The 23,484-nt window shown below is 45.3% G+C and overlaps 1 protein-coding gene across 2 annotated transcripts in view; it reads right to left on the bottom strand.

The window, feature by feature from the left end:
* Positions 1-23,484, bottom strand: part of LOC134356069 (L-fucose kinase) — a 370,621-nt gene that overhangs the window by 24,205 nt on the left and 322,932 nt on the right. For both annotated transcript variants that reach the window (XM_063066612.1, XM_063066613.1), the window contains exons 13-18: positions 21,259-21,429; positions 11,903-11,976; positions 9,023-9,381; positions 7,184-7,394; positions 2,979-3,145; positions 1,268-1,495 (exon numbers count right to left, since the gene is read on the bottom strand). In XM_063066612.1, coding sequence (XP_062922682.1) covers positions 1,268-1,495; positions 2,979-3,145; positions 7,184-7,394; positions 9,023-9,381; positions 11,903-11,976; positions 21,259-21,429 — 1,210 coding nt within the window. The remainder of the gene's footprint in view (positions 1-1,267; positions 1,496-2,978; positions 3,146-7,183; positions 7,395-9,022; positions 9,382-11,902; positions 11,977-21,258; positions 21,430-23,484) is intronic.

The raw sequence follows: 23,484 nt of genomic DNA, 5'->3' as shown, positions 1-23,484 counted from the left end.
TGATGCCGTGATTTGTATGGATGACCTACAAAACAAAGTTTTACACTGTACCTCAGTACATGTGACAATAATGAACCAATACAGTAACTTCCAGAACATCCCAGGGAAATCTTTTTTTCCTAATTTCACGTGAAAAGGGTAGTTGTATTAAGATGGGAAACTCAGCAGCCAATTTGTGCACAAACAACAATGTTATAATAGGAGAATAAGCTATGTTTTTGTACATAATGTTGAATTCAAAGTATATGTTGGTCAAAACAATAGGTCAGATTTAGTTTCAGATTCAGATTTATATATCACATGAAAATCAAAACAAACAGCAAAATATGTTGTTTGCATTAATAACTAACACACCTAAGGATGTGCTGGGGGCAGCCCGCAAATGTCACCACACATTCTGGCACCAAAATAGCATTCCCACAATACTTGGTAGAACAGCACAAAAATAAACACAACAAGCAACAAAACAACAACAAAATAAGTCCCCTTCCCTTCTCCCAACCACCCACCCACCTAAACACGAGGACAGTTCTCCAACTCCAGAACAGGGCCCCAGTCCCTGGGCTTCCACTCTTCAGTTTTGGCTATCGATCTTCTGACTAGCCGATGACAGAACCCCATGGCTTGAACTCCCCCTCTTGGGATATTTTGTATTTGACTGGAACAGCTGACAGGGGCTCTGTTTAATGTCCAGTGCATTTCTGATGGTGCAGAATTCCCTCAGTGTTACAAAGGAGCATCAGTACAGGTGACTGTAGTGGGGATTGAAGTTATGTATTTCTGATTTAGTCTTTGCTTGGCCATCAAGGCTGATCTACCACCAGTACACCATGGCCTCAGGATGTCCCACTGCAGATCAAAAAGCATTTCAGAATCTGGGACACAAACCCAAGGACAGGGGCAGAAGATGAAGTGGAGCATCACACTCTTTAGGTTCCTCCGCCAACTCTCCGTAAGATTCACACTGGCTTGGCTTGGAAATATATCACCTATCCCTCTTTGTTGGTGGGACACAGCTTGGAAGTCCCCTCCTGGGCAACACTGTGGCAGTTACCTCAACAGAGAGATGGCAGAAAGGTTGGAGCAGGCAGCCCCCCCCTACCTTTGCAAGAGTGATTAATAACCGGCAATAAAAGTTGGTCTTGCAGCAGTTCCCATCTAACTGAAGCGTTACCCTAATTAGACAAATGAGCACAGAACAGGGGTTTCCCCTGGGACCTCCAAAGGCCAACATTCAGGATAACCATCAGCAAGGAAAGCACGGTACCTGGTGCATGGGGTTGGCAGTAGTCCTTCAGATCGTCCAGGCTCTGGCATGTTATCTCCAAGGGCATCCCCTGCTCCCTGTCCCCTCGGCTCATGACCAGCCGCAGCTTTGGCTCTGGGGTACGGCACACCTTTGCTCCGATCGGCTTCTGCCCATCCACTCGGACAGCAACATCCAGCACCATTCCCCCGTGCTCGTACGTGATGGGTGGTGTGTCACTCCAGCCACCTGCAGGAGACAGGCTTCAGAATTTGCACATGCCGCTGTGAGGGTGGCTTTCGGAAAGGATTAAGAAAAATGATAAAAAACTTTAGGAAGCTACTCCCAGGACAGAAATGGCTAATACAAGAGGTACAATTTTAAGGTGATTGGTGGAAAGTATGAGCAGATGTCAGAGGTAGGTATTTTACATATCCATTATGTATACAGATCCATAATGCCGTGAAAGTGGTGTTATAGATAGACAGGGTCATAAAGAGAGGTTTTAGCACATTGGCCTTCATAAATCAAAGTATAGAGTACAGATGCTGAGGTATTTGGTTGAAGTTGAGTAAGACTTTGGTGAGGCCTAATTTGCAGTACTGAGTGCAGTTCTGGTCACCCGCCTGCAGGAAAGATATCAATAAGATTGAAAGAATTCAGAGAGTATTTACAAGGATGCTGCCAAGAAAGGTTGTTGAGGGCCTGAGCAGTAGGGAAAGGTTAAAAGGGTCACGGCTTTCTTCCCTTGAGAGTAGGAGAACAGGGGGAGATTTGATAGGATTCAAATCTGCGAGGGGTATAGATAGGGTAAATGCAAACAGGCTTTCTTCACTAAGGTTGGGTGAGACTGGAACTAGAGGTCGTGGATCAAGGGTGTTAAGTGAAATATTTAAGGGGAACATGAGGGGAAACTTCTTCACTCAGTAAGTGGCAAGAGTGCGGAATGAGCAGCCAGCACAAGTGGTGGAGTGAGTTAGCTTTCAACATTTAAGAGAAGTCTGGATGATCACATGGATGGAAGGAGCATGGAGGGCTGTGGTCCATGTGTAGGTTGATGGGAGGAGGCAGAATAACAGTTCAGCACAAACTAGATGGGCCAAAGGGCCTGGTTCAGTGCTGTCGTGCTTTAGGAGAGTGGTGGGTGTGTGGAATGTGCTGTCAGGAGTAGTGGTAGAGGCAGATACATTAGGGGCATTTATGAAAACTGCTGTATGATAGAAACCTGAATGGTTATGTGGAAGGGAAGAGTTAGATTGATCCTGGGGTAGATTAAAAGATCAGTACAGCATTGTGAATGAAGAGCCTGTACTGTGCTGTACCATTCTATGCTCTGAATGATTTGAAATGGTTGATTATTATCCAACAATGTGGCCAGACTTAAGGCAATCTCCTTAAACAGTGCAGAGAGGGCTTAATCTAACACCGGCTTACTCTCAGCTGCAGCTTCTCAACTCTTCCATGATGTGGACCACAACTTAATTTATTTATTTTATCATCTTGACAACTGAAGAATTTAGTGAGAATAAAAACCTGCAGATGCTGGAATCCTCAAACCAATTGAAGGTGCTGGCTATAATCTGCAGGTCAGGCAGCATTAGTGGAAAAGAAACAGAATGAACATTTCAGGACCAAGTGTCTGAATAGGATCTGAATAGGCCTGAAATACTGTTTCTCTTTCACTGCTGAGCACTGCCCATTTCCTTCACACCATCCGGTCCTGTGGACTTACCCGAAAAATCGATACGAGCTGGGCATTCGGCAATCAACCAGTGATTCATGGGAGGAAGTTCCGCCTCCCTCATTGAGATGAACTGACGGGCCGTCATGACAGCCTGTCGGATCAGGATTTGCTCTGCCCCCTCGTAGTGACGGGCAGCTCTCACAAGCAGGTCAGGTCTACATGAAGCATACCAAAGACAGAGGGGAAAAAAAATCAACATGGCACAACATTCTCTGGTGCATTGAACGTTTGTGAGGTCCCCAGATTTTAGTTCTCTAGAACAATACTTTAAATATCCATTTCTGTTTTGTTACTGTAAACCAATAAAGCAATATAATCTTTTGTTTCCTTACACACCACGGCACAGTAGCATAGTGGTTAGCATAACATCATTACAGCAATTCTTGCCCCTGTCTGTAAGGAGTTTGTACATTCTCCCTGTGACCGTGTGGGTCGTCTTCCACATTTCAAAGGCAGATGGTTAGGGTTAGTGAGTTGTGGATATGCTGTGTTGATGCCATTACTGTGGTGACACTTGCAGGGGTGTCCAGCACAATCCTTGCTGATTTGATTTTTTTTTAAGATTATGAGGACACTCAGTCCTCATTTATTGTCATTTAGAAATGCATGCATTAAAAAATGATACAACGTTCCTCCAGTATGATATCACAGAAACACAGGACAGACCAGGACTAAAACTGACAAAAAAACATATAATTATAACACAAACAAAAGGAAATATAATTATAACATATAGTTACAACAGTGCAAAGCAATACCGTAATTTAATAAAGAGCAGACCATGGGCACGGTTAAAAAAAGTGTCAAAATCCCAATAGCCCCACATTTGACACATTTTTTATAAAGGACACGTTTTGCTGTATGTTTCAAAGTACATACAGTATAACAAATAAACTTGGAACATGAACTATAATGTTTTCCTTAGAGTAGCTGACAAGCTGCTGGTAGTTTAGATGGGAGCTTTACAACATTTGCTCACACACTGGTTCACTTCAGCTCAAATTAAACCTTTACTCAGCCCCTGAACTTCACTTGGGTACAGTTCTGTGCACAGTGGCACCCATGAAGTGTCTCCCCCAAGAATTTATACCGGTGTGATTCCAGACACCAACTGCCAGGACACTATTCAAATGCGGTAGGTGTCAACGTCACATACACCTACTTTGTGGCTTTCTCATTTCTGAATCAGTGGTTAAAGTTTGTTGGGTTGGGGTATATGATTGTTATTTTTCCTGAATTTTCCTTGTAGTTTAATTTTCCGATGCTTGCTTGTTTTTTTTATATAATCATCCATATACATGGAATTTCAGTCAGTTTTCCAGTAATTATGGACCAGTTGTTCCTGTAATTTTCTAGGAACTTATTAGTCTTCAGAAGCAGGTGAAAAGCCACTTGAAACTGGCTATTTTACAGGTTAACTGTTATCACAGGAATTTTATTATCCCTAGTCTGATATGAGTCAACTAAGACTACTTTTTTAGTCTGGTCTTTTCTTTGGTCTCTCAACGCTTCTTCTTGTTCTTCTTTACTCTTGTAACACTTAAAGAAATGGCTGTAGCCACAAGTTTTATACCTCATTCTTGACTTCCAAAGAACTTTTGTATCTCAAAACATTGGGATTCAATAGCTTCAAAAAACACCTCACCTGTTACAGGGCTGCAGTTGGAGACACTTGAAAGTTCTTATGACAATCTTTTGATAAGAAATTTATTGGCTGAAAATTATTCCTCCATCAAGAATACAAATAAATCCAAACTACCTAAGCATTATATCACTAAGCTGTTTTGAAATTTCCAGGGCCATGTCATCAGAAAGGGAGAAATAAAATGCCTTACATTTCAAGGTCGTATGCCTGGGAAACACGGAAGAGGAAGGCAAAGAAGAAAATATATGGACACTGTGAAAGAACTAACAGATCTAAGTGTACGAGATATCATTAACACTGCGTGAGATCGTTTGATGTGGAAAGCCATGATCGCCCAAGCGTGTAACATGAAGAAGTTTTGAAATTGGCTGCCTCAGGTCCCACACTGCCACTGACCAGACTTTAAAATGTACTTCACTGTTTGTGAAGTGTTTTAAAATTGTGAGATTGTGAAAGGTGCTATGAAAATGTAACCTTTATACTCCAGAACACCCATACACACAGTTATATGCAAAGGAGCAAAAATACTGGCTGATTTACTGTATTGACCCTGAGACAAAAGGTTCCAAAACACAAGAGATTCTGCAGATGTTGGAAATCCAGAGCAAGACACACAAAATACTGTTGAAATTCAGCAGGTCAGGCAGCGTCTATGGAGGGGAATAAAGAGTTGGCATTTCAGACTGAGACCGTTCATCAGTACTCCCTGCCCCCTTAACAGTCTAATCTACGCTGAATAAACATGAAGAGATGGGTCATTAGCACTGCAAAGGTTTTATTTGTTTAGATGAGGGAATTCTGTGACTGATATCCTGTGAATTGAGGGTAACACTTCAATTACCTACTAAGGAGGTTGAAATAGATTTTCAGTAAGCTTGTTCCAACGTTTATTTGATTTTACAGGCGAGTAAGCCTTGCTGAGATCCTTTTTCACAGCTGAATCTTAGAACAGTACTGCACAGGAACAGGCTCCTTAACCTATGATGTTGTGCCAAACTAAATAAACTAATAATTAAACTAGCCTAACTAATATAATGCATTCTGCCCACACAATGTTGATATCTGTCTTTTCACGTTCATGGGCCTATCCTCTTCTCTCTTCTCACTTCCAGCACTGCCCCGGCAGCACATTCCAGACAGACACCCCTCAGTGTAATAGAGAACTTGCTCCACACATTTCCTCTTCTCAGCTTAAATGCATGCCCTCTAATGTTAGTCAATACGACCCTGCGGAAAAGATACTGGCTGACTACTCATCTATGCCTCTCAATAATCTTATGTTGTAAGGGTGAAATGAAAACATTCCTTAACCTCTGGCTGCTGTTTTCGGTAAACCAGGCATAAATATTTCTGTCTCTGGGCTTGTGCACTGTAGTGGTATGACAGAGCCTACATCTGCAGGTTTGACTCGTCTCTTGATTCTGGCCATCCCAGGCAATTCCTGTGTTGACCTGGGCACTCAGTCACTACAGAACCCTGGCCCCAGTCAGACAGTGATCCGACAGGCCTGGTGAGGCATGCCCTCTTCTCACTAGTACCAAGAGGCACAAGAGCTAATAGGAGGGGGCTCAGGGCTTCTAACGTTTCTCTGTCATTCATTTCCTTCTGTTTGGTGGATGTCTGCAAAGAGTAAGAATTTCAGGCTGTATACTGTATACATTCTGAGCTATTAAATGGAACCACTGAACCACTGAAAGTGTGGGGGATGTCACAGGTAACATTTCAACAAAGAGAGTGGTGAGCACATGGAACACCCTGGTCATAGAAGCAGATACATGAAGGGGATTTAAGAAACTCTTAGACAAGCAAGTGGATAACAGAAAAGTGGAGAGCTATGTAGGAGGGAAGGGTACATTAATCTTAGAGTAGGTTACAAGGTCAGTTCGTCATTGTTGGCTGAAGGGCCTGTACTGTGTAGTAATGCCGAACATTCAGTGGCCACTTTATTAGGTACACCTGTACAACTGCTCGTTAATACAAATACCTAACCAGGCAATCATGTGACAGCAACTCAATGCATAAAAGCATGCAGACATAGCCAAAAGGTTCAGTTGTTGTTCAGACTAAACATCAGAATGAGAAAGAAATGTAATCTAAGTGACTCTAATCATGGAATGATTGTTGGTGCCAGACAGGGTGGTTTGAATATCTCAGAAACTGCTGATCTCCTGGAATTTTCATACATGACGTTCTGCAGAGTTTACAGAGAATGGTGTGAAAACAATGAACATCCAGTGAGGGGCAGTTCTGTGGGTGAAAACACCTTGTTAATGAGAGAGGCCAGAGGAGAAGGGCCAGACTGGCTCAAGCTGACAGGAAGGTGACAGTAATTCAAATAACCACACGTTACAACAGTGGTGTGTGCAAGAGCATCTCTGAACACACAACATGGAACCTCCAGGTGGATGAACTACCACAGATATACACTGGGTGTATGCTCTGTTATTGTCATGTGGTAATTGTTTTGTACCTCACACAGTACTGCTGCCACAAAGCGACACATTTCATGACCTTTGTCACCGATAACAAACTTGTTTCTGACCCTCACCTGCTCAGCCACTTGCTCCGCTCCTCTGCCAGCTTCTTCACTCCCAGCGCCAGCTCCCTGCTCTCCAGCAGCCGGAAGGCTTCCGACCAGGCCTGATTGGCGGCGGGCCCACTCCGCAGACCACCTCGTCCCCCAGCCATGCAGCCCAACACGTCCGCCACACAGGCAAGAGTGCGAGCTGCAACCCCTGGGTCGCTGGTGGTGGCAGCCACTGTAAACCAAGACGACAGCTGGTAACCTGCTCAGTGACAGCCTCCCCTGGAAATGGAGTTCAGTCGGGCCAGGCTAGCAAAGCCTGAATGTGTCACTCCTCCCCAACAATCCATGCAGGCTGCTGACCCATTACTGTCAGTACTGTGCCCGCTTCTGTCAGTGATGTCTGGCCCCTGCTGGCAGGGGTACAGTGCAACAAAGGACTGCTGGCTCTGGAATCCGCAGCAACACACAGCTGGAGGAACTGCCAATGTCATCTGGCAGGAAGGATGTGGAAGCTTTAGAGAGGGTGCAGAGGGGATTTACCAGGATGCTGCCTGGATTAGAGACCGTGTCTCATGAGGATAGGTTGAGTGAGCTCGGGCTTTTCTCTGGAGTGAATGAGGATGAATCGACAGAGGTCTAGAAGGTTATAAGAGGCATAGTGTTACATGCCCACAGTTTGATCACAGGACAGTGGGATGATGTAATTATCTCATGACCATGGGGTGATGTTATGTCACATGATGGCATGTTCCCTACAGTATTTCAGGAAGCCCGCCAAAGTGTGATGCAGTTTTACTTTCTATTTTAAGGTGCAAACACGTTGTTGCCGGCAGTTTTGTCAATCGCTGCCAGTTTTTGTTTGTTGCACCTTTGTTTTACCTTTACAGTCTCGTGCTGGAGAGTGAAGACTTTACCAAAGTACGGGAACCCGAAAGATTGGGTAAAGTTAATGACGTTTGATGCTTTGGAAATGATCCAACTACTTGGAATCAGAATCGTCCGGGAAATTGTGGCATGCACGTTTGAGTACACCCCTACAAGGTCAGGACGGTTTGTGCAGTGTCCCCCTCTCGAGAGAAAAGGTCAGTTACGTCATGACCTTATATTCGACGTGACTACTTTGGACAAAGCATCGCTTGACTGTGATCGGCAGATTCGTCATTTCCTTTGGAGGAATTGTTGCTGCAGTAAAGTCTCTCCTTAAAGACTGTAAAAATCTCTTGGACTTTTCAACTTACGACTTTAAGACTGTACTTGAATGAGAACTCGTTAAGAACTATTTCTAAGTTTGACTATTTGTTTGAGATAGCCGCATAACGGTTAACTTCCGGTTAAACTAGTTTGTTTATTTTTCTATGTTTTGAGTAGAGATTAATAAATATCGTTGTTTATAAAACCTGACTCATTTCATATCCATTGTTGCTGGACACATGACACATAGATAGGGTTGATAACCAGAATGTTTTTGCCAGGGCCGAAAGGCTAATACAAGCGGGCATAATTTAAGGAAAGTATAGGGTGAATGGCAGATTTAACTTTTTACACAGAGGGTGGTGGGAGTGTGAACACCCTCCCAGGAATAGTGGTAGAGGCAGATAGGAGGAAAGGTAAAAGTATTCTTAGGGTAGGTTAAAAGTTCAGCACAGCACTGTGGGCTGAAGGGTCTGGACAGCTCTATGTTCTATGACAGGTGACACCCTTGGCAATATGGTGTCAGTTTACAGCTCCACTGTAACCTGAGCCCAGAATGTGAGTTTAGCCACCGAGGTGGGACTGGAGCCTAGGAGCCCTCACACACTAAAATCCCCAAGCCCTTGTTCAGCTTCCTGTTCTACTGATGGTAAGGATGTTGGCTCTCACCTGTATCAAGTGTACGTAGTATTTCCTCCTCGTGCCCCTCACAGATGGCTGCTTGAATGAGAGGGCAGAGGCTGCTGTCTTTGCGAGTGCACAGGATGCTCTGCACTTGGCTCTGGGTTTGGGCGAGGAAGAGCTGCTGCCTCCAGCTGAGCTCGGCCTGCTGGTCCAGGCAGTTCAGAATCTCCCTCATTGACAGGCGCCAGGCAGACTGCCATCTCCTCAGATCCTGCCCGCTCGGCTGTCCGAGCAGCCACAACACGTCCTCCATCCCAACAAGCTCGGTTGCGTGCAAGACTGGGAAGAGTTGAGCACTGAGGAGGTTGTTTTCCATTTGGCTAGGAGCCCACACCTCCTCCTTCCTGTGAGAGACAAGTCTATCAGGCAGTGGTCAGCACGGAATTTCCTGCAGACGTTGTGAGCCAGGGACTCCGATTCAATGGAGGTGGTTCCCTGAGAAAACTGTCAAAACCATCTGGTAGAATGCCTCATTGCCACAACTCACCAATACCGATTCTTTTTACCTTATATGTCAATGATTTGGATCATGGAATTGATGCCTTTCTTGCAAAGTTTTCAGAAAGTATGAAGATAGGTGCTAACTTCCATCCCAGCACGGTACACATCCCCATTCCAGCACAGTACACATCCCCGTTCCAGCAAAGTATACATCCCCGTTCCCGCACAGTACACATCCCCGTTCCCGCACAGTACACATCCCCGTTCCAGCACAGTACACATCCCCGTTCCAGCACAGTACACATCCCCGTTCCAGCACAGTACACATCCCCATTCCAGCACAGTACACATCCCCATTCCAGCACAGTACACATCCCCGTTCCAGCGCAGTACACATCCCCGTTCCAGCGCAGTACACATCCCCATTCCAGCACAGTACACATCCCCATTCCAGCACAATACACATCCCCGTTCCAGCAAAGTACACATCCCCGTTCCAGCAAAGTACACATCCCCCTTCCAGCACAATACACTGCTTGTCATAGGCAAATAGATGGGAAAACATTAAGGGCCAATTTTTAAGGGGATCCTGCTTCAGTGATAAGCCTATCAACGCTATCAAACTGTATTGTGCGAAAAGTTGTAAAGCGTGAACTGGATGCTGACGAAACATTGGCTGCCAAACCACCCAGTAAAGAGACAGAGAAAGAACCTTTAAAATGAGGGGGTAGATATGACAGACAGAGAGACAGAGAGAGAGAGAGAGAGAGAGAGATGCATGCACACATAGACTCACACACACACTCACAGATATACAGACACGGGCACACACACAAAGACAGACACACACTCACTCACTCACACACCATACGCACACACACACACACACACACACATACACACACTTCTCTTTTCTTCGGTTGTCCATTGAAACCCGATGACGACGTCCACTCCTCTAACGGTGAGATCTTTGATGACTATACAGTCCTATCCTGGACCCACAAGCTCTATTGCAGGTGGGACATGTATATGTGGTAGTGGTGGCAACCATGGCTGCATTTCTCCTGGCTCTCTTCTGCTGTCTTCTGGTTGTTCTTTCCATCTCCAGAATACGAACCCCGTCGCTACACAGCTGTCGCCAAGTGGTACGGTCAGCAGCAACCTCCTCCAGGTCCTTGGGTCTGATCTTGCACTTCCTTAAAGCATTCTTCATCTGATCCTTATAGCGCTTCTTCGGCCCTCCTGCTGAGCGTCGACCATGATGTAGCTGGCCGTATAACACTCTGCAGGGTAGCCGACAGGGGGACATCCTCAATACTTCTGCAGTTGGTCTTTACAAGTATTTCAGTGTGAGGCACCCGCTCACGCCAGGTAATTCCCAGGATGTGCTGGAGGCAGCTTATGTGGAAGCGCTCCAAGGACTTGATGTGATGGCTGTAGGTTACCCAAGCTTCACAGCTATAAAGGAGGGTGGTGACATAGACTGCTTGGTATATGGCGACCTTTGTGGAGGGACGAAGGCTCCTGTTCTGAAAGACACTAAGCCGAAGTCTCCCAAAGGCAGCTGATGCCCGTTTAATGTGGCTCTGGATGTCGTTGTCAGAGAGAATGCTCCCCAGATATTTGAAAGATGGCACTACTGACAGCTTTTCATCACCAATAGTGAAGGCAGGTAGAGTGGGTGGGACACTGGTGCTCCATTGGCAAACCACTTCTGTCTTGGTGGTATTGACAGTCAGCCCCATCCTGCTGTACGCTCTCACCACCACAGCAAGGACAGTCTGACGATCCTCCGGAGTATGGGCCACAAGAGCACAGTCGCCTGCATACTGCAGCTCCAGGACCCGCTCTCTATGGAGTTTGGTGGTTGCGTGAAGCCTCCTCATGTCAAAGAGGTTGCCATCTAATCAGACGTCCACTGCCACACCGCTGCTGTCTTCAGTCTCGTTGTGGAGAGGCTTGGTAACACACAAGAGGAAGATGTTAAAGAGCACTGGCGCTAGTACACACACACATCCCAACATAGACACACACACACACCGAGCGAGAGAGACACTCACACAGGCACACACTCACACAGCACATCAACATTCAAAAGAGAACAGGCTACTTACTCATAAAGGAAACTGCAGGACAACAGCAGGGCAGTGAACTCATTGGTACATCCTTCAGAAGGTATGTCTTTTGTACTAGAGGGCATACTGTGCTGTATGAAACTGTAATCCTACCACTTCCACTTTTTTCATTCCTATTTTTTGCACTAATGTAACTATTATATACATTTACTGTAATTCACAGTTTTTTCATGTATTGCATTATACTGCTACAAAATTAACTACTTATGCCGGTGATGTGAAAGCTGATTCTGATTCTACGGTACTGCCTCCAAAGGTGCATGCAAGGGATGATGTAAGCCAGCCTTACTTGATTCCAGTTCTTTCAAAGAATGTGGACCATGGAACATTCAGGAAGGTTGAGGAGCTACTGCTGAAAGGCACCTATAAGAGAGACAAGAAGATTGTATTGTTAAGAATGGTTCAGAGCTACCATAGGAGACTCGGAAAGGGCTGGTTTGTACTCAGCATGTTAGACTCTTTCAAGTCCTGAGGTTAAATAAGCACAAGATTTAAAAAGCAAGCAGGACCTGATTGGATATTCGGCAGAGTTTAAGATTGCGTAAGTGATTAAGTACTTGGCGAGGGCCTACAAAAAGCAGTTCGGTTTAAGTGGAGTGACATTGTTGGTGTGGGCCAGTGTTAGAGTGGACAGCTGAAGCTTTGGCTCAAGAGGCTTTGGCAAGAAGACGGGGTGGCTAAGATAAACTTCTGGTGAGTTTCTTTCTTTTTGCACAGTTGAGAGCAGTGGGAATGACAAGCAGGACAGTGGAGTGCGGGAAGACAGGGAGACCTCGAGTGTCCCAGACAACTACTCCTGCAAGCAGAGCATGCTGTGCAGTATCTTACAGACAGTGTCAGGGAACTGGCGTTGGTGCTGGCGCTGGCGCTGGACGAGCTCTGGACCACTCAGAGGCTGAAACTCTGACTGGCAGGAGATACAGGGCGGTAGTCACACCTAGGGTGCAGGACCCAGGTAACTGGGTGACCATCAGGAGAGGGAAAAGGAATAGGCAGCCTGCGCATGGTTCCCCTGTGGCCTTTCCTCTCAATAACAGGAATACTGTTGTGGATACTGTTTTGGAGATGATCTTGCAGAGAAAGCCCACAGCAATCAGGTCTCTGGCACTGTGCTTGGCTCTGTGGGGAGAAGAGGCAAACTGTCATGAGAGGGAATTCGTTGGTTAGGAGAGTAAACAGAAGGTTCTGTGGATGAGAATGAGATTCCCGGATGTTAAGTGCCTCTCAGGTGCTAGGGCCAGAGATATCCTGGATCGAGTCCAGTGCATTCCTTAGGGGGAGTTGAGCAGCTAAAGTTTTGTGGTCCAAAGACATAGTCAGGAAGTGTGACAAAGTCCTGCAAAGTGGATTCAGGGAGCTGCGTGGCAAGTTAAAGGACAGGACTTCTAGGCTGGTGATCTCCCATGGGTTTGCTACCCATGCCACCTGCTAGGAAATAGGAAGATAATACAGTTTAACACATGGCTAAGGAGATGGCGCAGGATGGAGAGCTTCAGATCTTTGGAGGATTAGGCTCTCTTCCATGGACAGTAAGAGCTATATAATCGGGACAGTTTGCACTTGAACTGGAGGAGGACTAATATCCTCGTGGGAAGGTGTGCTGGATCTGCTCAGTGGGACGGTGGCAGTGGTGTTTAAACTGGGGAATGGAACCAGAGTGCCAGTAATCGTGGGGAAAATAGATACACATACACAGACAGGACTGAAAGGCTCAGCAGGCCGGGAGCACTGTACAGTGTTACATCTATTTCCATGCAAGCAGTACTGTAGCTAAGGCAGATGATCTAAGAGCATGGATCAGCAGGTGGAATTATGACACTGTAACCATTGGAGAGAGTTGGTTGCAGGAGGCAGGATTGGCAGCTCAGTACTCTGGGGTTCTGTGGTTTTAGATATGATAGAAGGGGAGGGATTAAAGGGGGAGGAGTGGCATTCCTAGACAGGGCAAGTCTCACTGCAGTGCTCAGACAGGGCAAATTGGAGGGCTCGTTTACTAAGGCTATACGGGTGGAACTGAAGAATGATGGGGATAACCATAAATAAGATTATATTATTGACCACCCAACAGTTCGCAGAATTTAGAGGAGCAAATTTGTGGAGACACAACAGACAATTGCCAAGTAAAACTAGGCTGCGATACCAAGTGATTTTCACTTTCCACATATTGACTAGGACTCCCATATTGTAAAGGAACTGGATGGATAGAGTCCGTCAAATGTGTTCAGGGAAATTTCCTTAATCAATATGCAGAAGTTTTAACTAGGGAAGGTGTGATACTGGATCTCCCACCAGGGAGTGAGACAGAACAGGCAGGTGACAGAAGTGTGTGTAGGGAAACATTTTGGATCCGATGACCATAATTCCACTAGTTTCAAGATAATTGTGAAGGATGGGACTGGTCTTGGGGTTGAAATTTTACTTTGATGGCATCAGAAAGCAACTGGCAGGCGTGGATTGGGACAGGTTGTTTTCTGGCAAAGGTGTGCTTGGTAAGTGGGAGGATTGCTGAAGTGAAAAATTAAGAATAGAGTTTGTATGTTTCTGTTAGGATACGAGGCAAGGCTAACAGGTTTAGGAAACCTTGGTTTTCAATGGATACTGAGGCCCTGGTTAAGAAGAAGAAGGAGATGCATAGCAGGTGTTGGCAGCAAGGAACAAATGAAGTGCTTGAGCGTAACATATACAAGTGAACACTTAGGAAGGAAATCAGGGGGCCTAAAAGAAGGCATGAAGTTGTTCTGGCAGACAACGTGAACAAGAATCCCAAGAGCTTCTGTAGATATATTTAGAACAAAAGGACAGCAAGGGACTTGAAGATAAGCATGGTCATCTATGCATGGAGCTGAAAGTGATGCAGAAGATCTGAAATGGGCTCTTTGCAAATGTATTTACTTGGGAGACAGACGCAGAATCTATAGTACTGAGACAAAAGAGAGGTGAGGTCACGGATGGTATACAGATTACAAAAGAGGAGGTACTTGCTGTTTTGAGGTGAATTAGGGTGGATAGGCCTCCATGGTCTGACAGGGTGTCTGTTCGGATCTTGTAGGAGGCTAAGGCAGAAACTGCAGAGGCATGGCAAAGATACCTAAAACATTCTAATGCAAGGATGAGGTCTCAGAGGCCTGGAGGATAGCTAATATTGTTCCGTTGTTCGAGAAAGGCTCTAAGAATAAGCTGCTGCCTGATGTAAATAGTAAATAAATTATTGGAAAATAATTAGAAGTTTGTGGGTAAATTATTGGAAGATCATTGGAAGGGACTGGATATATAAGTATTTGAATAGATAGAAGCTGATTAGCGAAAGCCAACATGGGTTTATGTGTGGTAGGTCATATCTAACCAATTTTATAGAGCTTTTTGAAGAGATTACCAGGAAAGTTGATGAAGGAATGGTAATGGGTGTTGTCTGCATGGACTTTAGCAAGGTCTTTGACAAAGTCCTGCAGGAGAAGCTAGTCCAGAAGGTTCAGCTGCTTGGTATTTATGATAAAGTAGTAAATTGGATTCAATATTGGGTTTGCGGGAGTAGCCAGAGAGTGGTAGTAGGTGGAGGCCTGTGACTAGTGGTGTGTCGCAGGGATCAGTACAGGATCTGTTATTGTTTGTCATCTTATAAATGATTTGGAAGACAAATACAGTAAATTGGATCAACAAATTTGTGGATGCCTCCAAGATGGGGGGTGGGGCGGGGGTGCGTAGTGGACAGCAAGGAAGGCTATCAAGGTCTGAAGCGTGATCTAGATCAGCTGGAAAACTGGGCTGGTAAATGGCAAATGGACTTTAATTCAGACAATGAGGTGTTCCACTTTGGGAGGACAAACCAGGGTAGGACATAAACTCGGTGGCCACTTTATTAAGTATCTCCTGTTCCTAATAAAGTGTCCACTGAGTGTATATTTGTGGTCTCCTGTTGCTGTAGCTCATCCACTTTAATGTTCGACATGTTGTGCATTCAGAGATGTCCTTTCGCACACCACTGTAGTAGCGTGTAGTCATTTGCGTTACTGTTGCCTTCCTGTCAGCTTGAAACAGTCTGGCCATTCTCCTCTGACCTCTCTCATTAACAAGGCACTTTCAAAGTTCACAGTACCTTTATCATCGAAGCACATATACATTATGCAACCTTCAAATTCATCTCATTGTAGGCAGCCACAAAACAAGACACCCAACAGAACCCATTAAAAAAAAGACCGACAAACACCCAATGTACAGGGAGAGACAGAATTACGCACACAGTAAAAGTAAGCAATAAGCATTCAGAACGACAGTAAGTCCCAGGACACGAAGCTCGGGGCAGGCCACAGCTTCAGTCTCAGTACATTGCATTACATAATAATAAAAAAACTGTAATTTACAATAGGAAACATTAAATGTTAATGCAAAAAGAGATTAAAAAAAGAAATACTGAGGTAGTGTACATGGGTTCAATGTCCATTCAGAAATCTGATGGCAGAGGGCAAGAAGCTGTTCCTAAAACATGTCTTTGCTCCTGTGCCTCCTCCCTGATGGAAGCAATGAGAAGAGAGCTTGTTCTCGTTGAGGGGGATCTGTAATAATGGGTGCTGAGTTTTTGAGGGTTCACCTTTTGAAGATGTCCTCATTGCTGGAGGTGAATTCCTATGAAGGAGCTGGCTGAGTTTGCAAATTACCGCAGCTTTTCTCCGATCCTGTATAATGGCCCTCCTACACCTAAAACTCTTGATGAAATATAGCCACTATTGTGCCTTCTTTGTAATTGCATCAATATGTTCATTCCAGGAGATATTGACACCTAGGAGCTTGAAACTGTTCATCTGTTGCACTGCTAATCCCCCAATGAGGACTTCCCTTGACTTCCCCTTTCTGAAGTCCACAATCAATTACTGATGTTGAGTGCAAGGTTGTTGCCACACCACTCAACCAGCTGGTATACCTCACTGCTGTACGCCTCCTCGTCACTATCTGAGATTCTGTAAACAATAGTTCAAAGTAAATTTATTATCAAATATACATATATGTCACCATACACAACTCTGAGATTCATTTTCTTTCAGGCACACTCAAGAAATCTATAATAGACTAATAACCATAACAAAATCAATGAAAGACTGCACTAACTTGGGCATTCAGCCAGTATGCAAAAGCCAACATACTGTGCAAATACAAAAGGAAAGAAATAATAATAAATAAGCAATAAATATTGAGAACATGAGAAGAATATTCCTTGAAAGAGAGTTTATAGGTTGTGTGAACAGTTCACTGATGGGGCGAGTGAAGTTGAGTGGTTGATTTAAGAGCCTGATGGTTGAGGGGTAATAACTGTTCCTGAATCTGGTGGTCTGAGCTCCGAAACTCCTGTACCTTCTACCTGATGGTAGCAGCGAGAAGAGAGCATGACCTGGGTGGTGGAGGTACCTGATGATGGATGCTGCTTTCCTGCCAGTGTTCCGTGTAGACATGCTCAATGGTAGGGAGGGCTTTACCCTTGATGGACTGGGCCATATCCATTACTTTTTGTAGGATTTTCTATTCAAGGGCATTGGTGTTTCCATACCAGGCTGTAATACAGCTAGTCAATATACTCTCCAACACACATCTATAGAATTTTGTCAAAGTTTCAGATGTCATGCTGAATTTTTGCGAATTTCTGAGGAAGTAGAGGCACGACTGTGCTTTCTTCATTATTGCCCCTACAAGCTGGACCTAGGACAGGCCCTCCAAAATAATAACTCCAAGGAATTTAGTTGCTGACCCTCTCCACCTCTGATCCTCCACTGAGGACTGGCTCATGAACCTCTAGTTTTCTTCTCCTGAAGTCAATAATCAGCTCCTTGGTCTTGCTGACATTGAGTGAAAGGTTATTGATACTAGACACTAGAATACTACAGCACAGTACAGGCCCTTCAGCCCTCGATATTGTGCCAACCCATATATTCCTTAAAAAAACGTACTAAACCCACACTACCCCGTAACGCTCTATTTTTCTTTTATCCATGTGCCTGTCAAGAGGCTCTTAAATACCACTAATGTTTTAGCCTCCACCACCATCCCTGGCAAGTCATTCCAGGCACCCACAACCTCCTGTGTAAAAAACTTACCCCTGATGTCTCCCCTAAACTTCCCTCCCTTAACTTTGCACATATGTCCTCTGGTGTTTGCTATCTGGGCCCTGGGAAATAGGTACTGGCTATCCACCCTATCTATGACTCTCATAATCTTGTAGACCTCTATCAAGTCCCCTTTCATCCTTCTACGCTCCAAAGAGAAAAGACCCAGCTCTGCTAACCTTGCCTCGTAAGACTCGTTTTCCAATCCAAGCAACATCCTGGTAAATCTCCTCTGCATCCTCTCCATAGCTTCCACATCCTTCCTATAATGAGGTGACCAGAACTGAACACAATATTCTAAGTGTGGTCTCACCAGAGATTTGTAGAGTTGCAACATGTCCTCACTACTCTTGAACTCAATCCCCCTATTAATGAAGCCTAGCATCCCATAGGCCTTCTTAATTATCCTATCAACCTGTGCAGCAACCTTGAGGGATGTATGGATTTGAACCCCAAGGTCACTTTGTTCATCCACACTCTTAAGTAACCGACCATTAACCCTGTACTCAGCCTTCTGGTTTGTCCTTCCAAAATGCATCACCTCACACTTATCCGGATTGAACTCCATCTGCCACTTTTCTGCCCAACTCTGCATCCTGTCTATATCCTCTTGTAACCTTTGACAACCTACAGCTCCATCCATAACTCCTCCAATCTTTGTGTCTTCCGCAAACTTACTCACCCATCCTTCTGTCTCTTCATCCAGGTCATTTATAAAAATCACAAAGAGCAGGGGTCCCAGGACAGATCCTTGCAGCACTCCACTAGTCACCAACCTCCAGGCAGAATACGTTCCTTCCACTACTACCCTCTGATCTCTTCCTGTAAGCCAATTTTTTATCCAAACAGTCAAGGTTCCACTGATCCCATGCCTCATGACTTTCTGGTTGAGTCTCTCATGGGGGACCTTGTCAAATGCCTTGCTAAAATCCATGTAGATCACATCTACTGCCCTACCCTCATCAATTTCTTCTGTTACCTCTTCAAAAAACTCAATTAGGCTCATGAGGCACGACCTTCCCTTCACAAAGCTATGTTGATAATCCTTGAGTAGACTGTACTTCTCCAAGTGCTTGTAGATCCTATTCTTAAGAATCCTTTCCAATAGTTTGCAGACCACCGACGTAAGACTCACTGGTCTTTAGTTCACATGATTCTCCCTGTTACCTTTTTTAAAGAAGGGCACTTCATTTGCCATTCTCCAATCCTCCGGCACCTCCCCTGCAACCAAAGAGGATTCAAAGATCATAGCTACTGCTCCAGCAATCTCTTCTCTCACTTCCCACAGCAACCTAGGGTGTATCACGTCCGGCCCTGAGGACTTATCAATCTTGATGTTTTTAAGAAGATCCAACACTTCTTCTTCCTTAATCTCCACACTGTCCAGCACACAGGCCTGTTCTATTTCGACCTCACCGTGATCAAGGTCCTTTTCGCTTGTGAATACTGAAGCAAAGTATTCATTTAAGACCTTGCCAACCTCCTCCGCCTCCAGGCACATGTTGCCTTCTTTATCCTTTAGCAACCCCATCTTCATTCTTGTCATCCTTCTGTTCTTCACATACGCATAGAACGCCTTGGGGTTCTCCTTAATCCTACATGCCAAGGTCTTCTCATGCCCCCTTTGAGCTCTCCTAAGTCCTTTCTTGCTCCTTCCTGGCTACCCTATATTTCTCATGAGCCCCTCCTGCTTCCGGCTTCTTATATCTAACATATGCTTCCTTCTTCCTCTTGACGAGTTGCCTCACGTGTTTCGTCAGCCACGGTTCCCTTGTCCTACCGTTTTTTCCTTGTCTCAGCGGGACAAACCTATCCTGAACCCAGCACAAGTGGCCCCTAAACTTCCTCCACATTACTTCTGTGCTTTATACTTTATTGTCGCCAAACAATTGGTACTAGAACGTACAATCATCACGTGATATTTGATTCTGCGCTTCCCACTCCCTGGATTACAAATATTAAATATTAAAAATAGTAAAAATTAGTCAATATTAAAAATTTAAATTATAAATCGTAAATAGAAGATAGAAAAAGGAAAGTAAGGTAGTGCAAAAAAACTGAGAGGCAGGTCCGGATATTTGGAGGGTACGGCCCAGATCCGGGTCAGGATCCGTTCAGCAGTCTTATCACAGTTGGAAAGAAGCTGTTCCCAAATCTGGCCGTACAAGTCTTCAAGCTCCTGAGCCTTCTCCTGGAGGGAAGAGGGACGAAAAGTGTGTTGGCTGGGTGGGTCGTGTCCTTGATTATCCTGGCAGCATTGCTCCGACAGCGTGCCGTGTAAAGTGAGTCCATGGACAGAAGATTGGTTTGTGTGATGTGCTGTGCTGTGTTCACTCACAATGCACATAGGCCACTTGCGTAGGTTACGGCGTCCATTTGACGCAGAAGTATAAATCAGCCTTAACATCCTCTGTTAAACACTTGCACTAGGTGTCAGTTCATCCATTAATGGATTGTGAACACAGCGCTGCCTCCCCAGCGCCGACCGGCCCAGCGTGCGTGAACACAGCGCTACGTCCCCAGCGCCGACCGGCCCAGTGTGCCTGAACGCAGCGCTGCCTCCCCAGCGCCGACCGGCCCAGTGTGCGTGAGAGTAAGCAATAGTATTTTGACATGAAGGGAAGTGGGATCTGTGAGATATGTGCTTTAAAATGAACAAACAGAATATACAACATTACAGCTCTGTACAGGTTCTTCAGCCCACAATCTTGTGTTGACCTTTTAATCTATTCTAAGATTAATCTAACTCTTTCCTCCTACATAAATCTCCATTTTACAGTCATCAATGAGCCTATCTACCTCTATCATCACCCCGGCAGGGGCTCCATGCACTCACCACTCTCTGTGTAAAGAACTTTCCTCCTACAACCCCCTATACTTTCCTCCAGCTACCTTAACTATACTAGATACAAGCTTTGCCCCCTTGGTCTGCTGAAGGTACCTTCAGCTTCTTTGATTACGACTCATGGCATGGAAAGCCTTCCTAACCTTCGCCATGTGCTTTGAAGGATCGATGTCAGCGGACTTGAAAGGCTCTCAGATTAATGACAGTCCGGATACTGATGGAGCAAGGCAACCTGGCACTAAACTGATCGCAGGATGGCAGAGGTTAGAGTGGGCCATGTTGTGAGACAGTGGCTAAGCTGGGTTACTGTAAAAAGTAGAGAGCAGCACGGCAATGTGGTGGCTAGCATAACACTATTACAGAGCCACCAGCTGGGGTTCAATTCCTGCTGTCTGTACATTCTCCCTATGACCCTGTGGATTTCCTCTCAGTGCTCCAGGTTCTTCCCATACTCCGAAAACATACCGGTTAATCTGTAATTCGTCACAGGGGTGTAACTGTGGGCGCAGTGTCGTGGGTCAGAAGGGACAGTTAATGTGCTATGTATCTAAATAAATAAACAACAGTAAAAGTTTACACCTGTCCAAGCTATGTTCCGAACTCTGTCTGATGCTGAATATTGATGGAAAAAGAAGGATATTATCCACTTGCACACAATGAAGGTTTCTCTTCAAGGTGATAAAATTGCTGGACAAAGAGCATTTACCATACCTGCAGGTCATCCAGACGTCCCACAATGGTGAATGTCTTCAGTTTCAGGCCCCTCAGCGTAATGTGGTGACCCTGGAGGATGACATCACGGAGCCGGTATCGTTGGAGCGCGGGTGATGACAGAAGATCCACCCCTGACAGAAGACAACCGGACCCTAAATGAATGGTCCCCTGGAAAACCAACACAGAGAAAAAGGGATGTCCTTCAGAAATTAAGTCAAGCTCACCATCTCCACAGCAGCCTGATTTTGATGCCCAGCTACCAGTTCAAAGACTTAGTGTGGAAACAGATCCTTGAGCCCCCTGGTTCCACACTGACCACCAATGTTTATTTCCACTGGTTTACTTCCCTTTCTCCTGACGCCAAGCTCTGTGTCCACATCTCAGCACTCACCAATATGGTCAGCTTCCAAGTGACAGCAGACTCTAGAACCCGGAGCGAAACATGAGCTGCTGGAATATTCCACCCCATTGTCTACAACCTGAAGGTAGGAACATTGAACTTCCCAAAAACAAATAATCTAATGGACAATCCCAGCGGCTCAAGCAGTATCTGTGGGGGAAAGGAATTGTCAATGCCTTGGGTTAAAATCCTGCTTCAGGACCAGATTCCAGCATCTACAGTCACTTGTATCTCTACTGAATTCTACAATTTCAGATACCCTGTTCCCCCTCTGCTTTCTCTCACACACCTCTTTCAACCTTCTTTGATTTGTACCATAGCCTTGATAATGGGTTCTTGGGGGCAGGAGCCACCAGAGATTAAAACCTTCCTCTCTTCATCCACTGTCCACACACCTGTGTTGTACAACAGGGCTCTGGAGACCGGAATAAGTTGTAGACTCTCTCTCCATCCTAACTCTGTGATAACATGAAACACTGTCTCTTTCGCTCTTCATTCCGGTTAAACAGGCATAAACGAGCATAGGGGCAGCACCACAGTGTAGTGGTTAGCACAGTGTTATTACAGTGCCCACTCTAAGATCAGGGTTCGATTCCCATCACTGTCTATAAGTTCACCTTGTGACCGTGTGGGTTTCCTCGGGTGCTCAGGATTCCTTCCACATTTCTAAGGATGTACGGGTTAGGGTAGTGAGGTGTGGGAATGCTACATTGATGCTGGAAGTTTGGTGTCACTTGTGATATGGTACTGGGCTTTTGATCAGGTCAGTAAGACTGGTGATCAGGGGGTAAGATTATTAGTTAGTTGGTGAGAAGTTAGTAGTTTGGAGTTGGGAATGAGGTTTGGTGATCTGGCAGAATGAATGCTGGTTAACAGGTAAGTGATGGTTGGGGAAATCCCAGAGCGCTATTTGTGGGTGGTGGGAGCATGGGTAAGGGCTACTGACCTGGGGGTGTGGAGCACTGGGATGATTAGGGGGAGTGAACCTACAGGTACCGTAGCTATCAGCCCAGTACTGCCTCAGATAGCTCCCTTTTAATTTATGACTCTGCAACATTGGGGACGTCTGCTGTTGAGTGAGAATGGTACATATGAATGACTCTTGTGTAGTAAGCCATTGACCCTAGAGAGCACATTAATGGTCCTGCATGTGTTAACATGGCAGCCTCATGGTGCATACACTTCTTGACTCACATAGTGCCTGCAATTAAATTAGCTTCAATTTCTTTTGTTGATATAATGGTCTGTAAATGTTGGAATTTGGGGCAAAAAATAAACACAGGAACTGTGCAGGGAAGAGATGACCTTTGGGTTGTCACCCTGCACCTGGCAAAACCTTGTCCTATGTAATCCAATTTCTTAGCATATCTAAACTTACTACTTCCCCCATTGGGGGATTGTGGAAAAAATATACTGGAACACATTCCCATTCGGATATGTCCATACATGGCCTCCTCTACTGCCATGATGAAGCTAAACTCAGGTTGGAGGAGCAACACCTCATATACCGTCTGGGTAGTCTCCAGCCCCTTGGTATGAACATAGAATTCTCCAACTTCCGGTAATTCCCTCCCCCTCCCTTTCCCCATCCCAGTTTCACTCTGCCCCCTCCCCAAGCTGCCTACCACCTCCCTCATGGTTCCGCCTCCTTCTACTACCCAATGTGTTTTCCCTATTCCTTCTTCACCTTTCCTGCCTACCACCTCCCTGCCTCCCCTACCCCACCCCTTTATCTTTCCCCTTACTGGTTTTTCACCTGGAACCTACCAGCCTTCTCCTTCCCACCCTCCCCCCACCTTCTTTATAGGGCCTCTGCCCCTTCC

This window comes from Mobula hypostoma, chromosome 14, assembly GCF_963921235.1.
Source record: "Mobula hypostoma chromosome 14, sMobHyp1.1, whole genome shotgun sequence".
Lineage (NCBI taxonomy): Eukaryota > Metazoa > Chordata > Chondrichthyes > Myliobatiformes > Myliobatidae > Mobula > Mobula hypostoma.
Note: the sequence above shows the minus strand (reverse complement) of the source record. Positions and strands in the feature narration are given on the sequence as shown.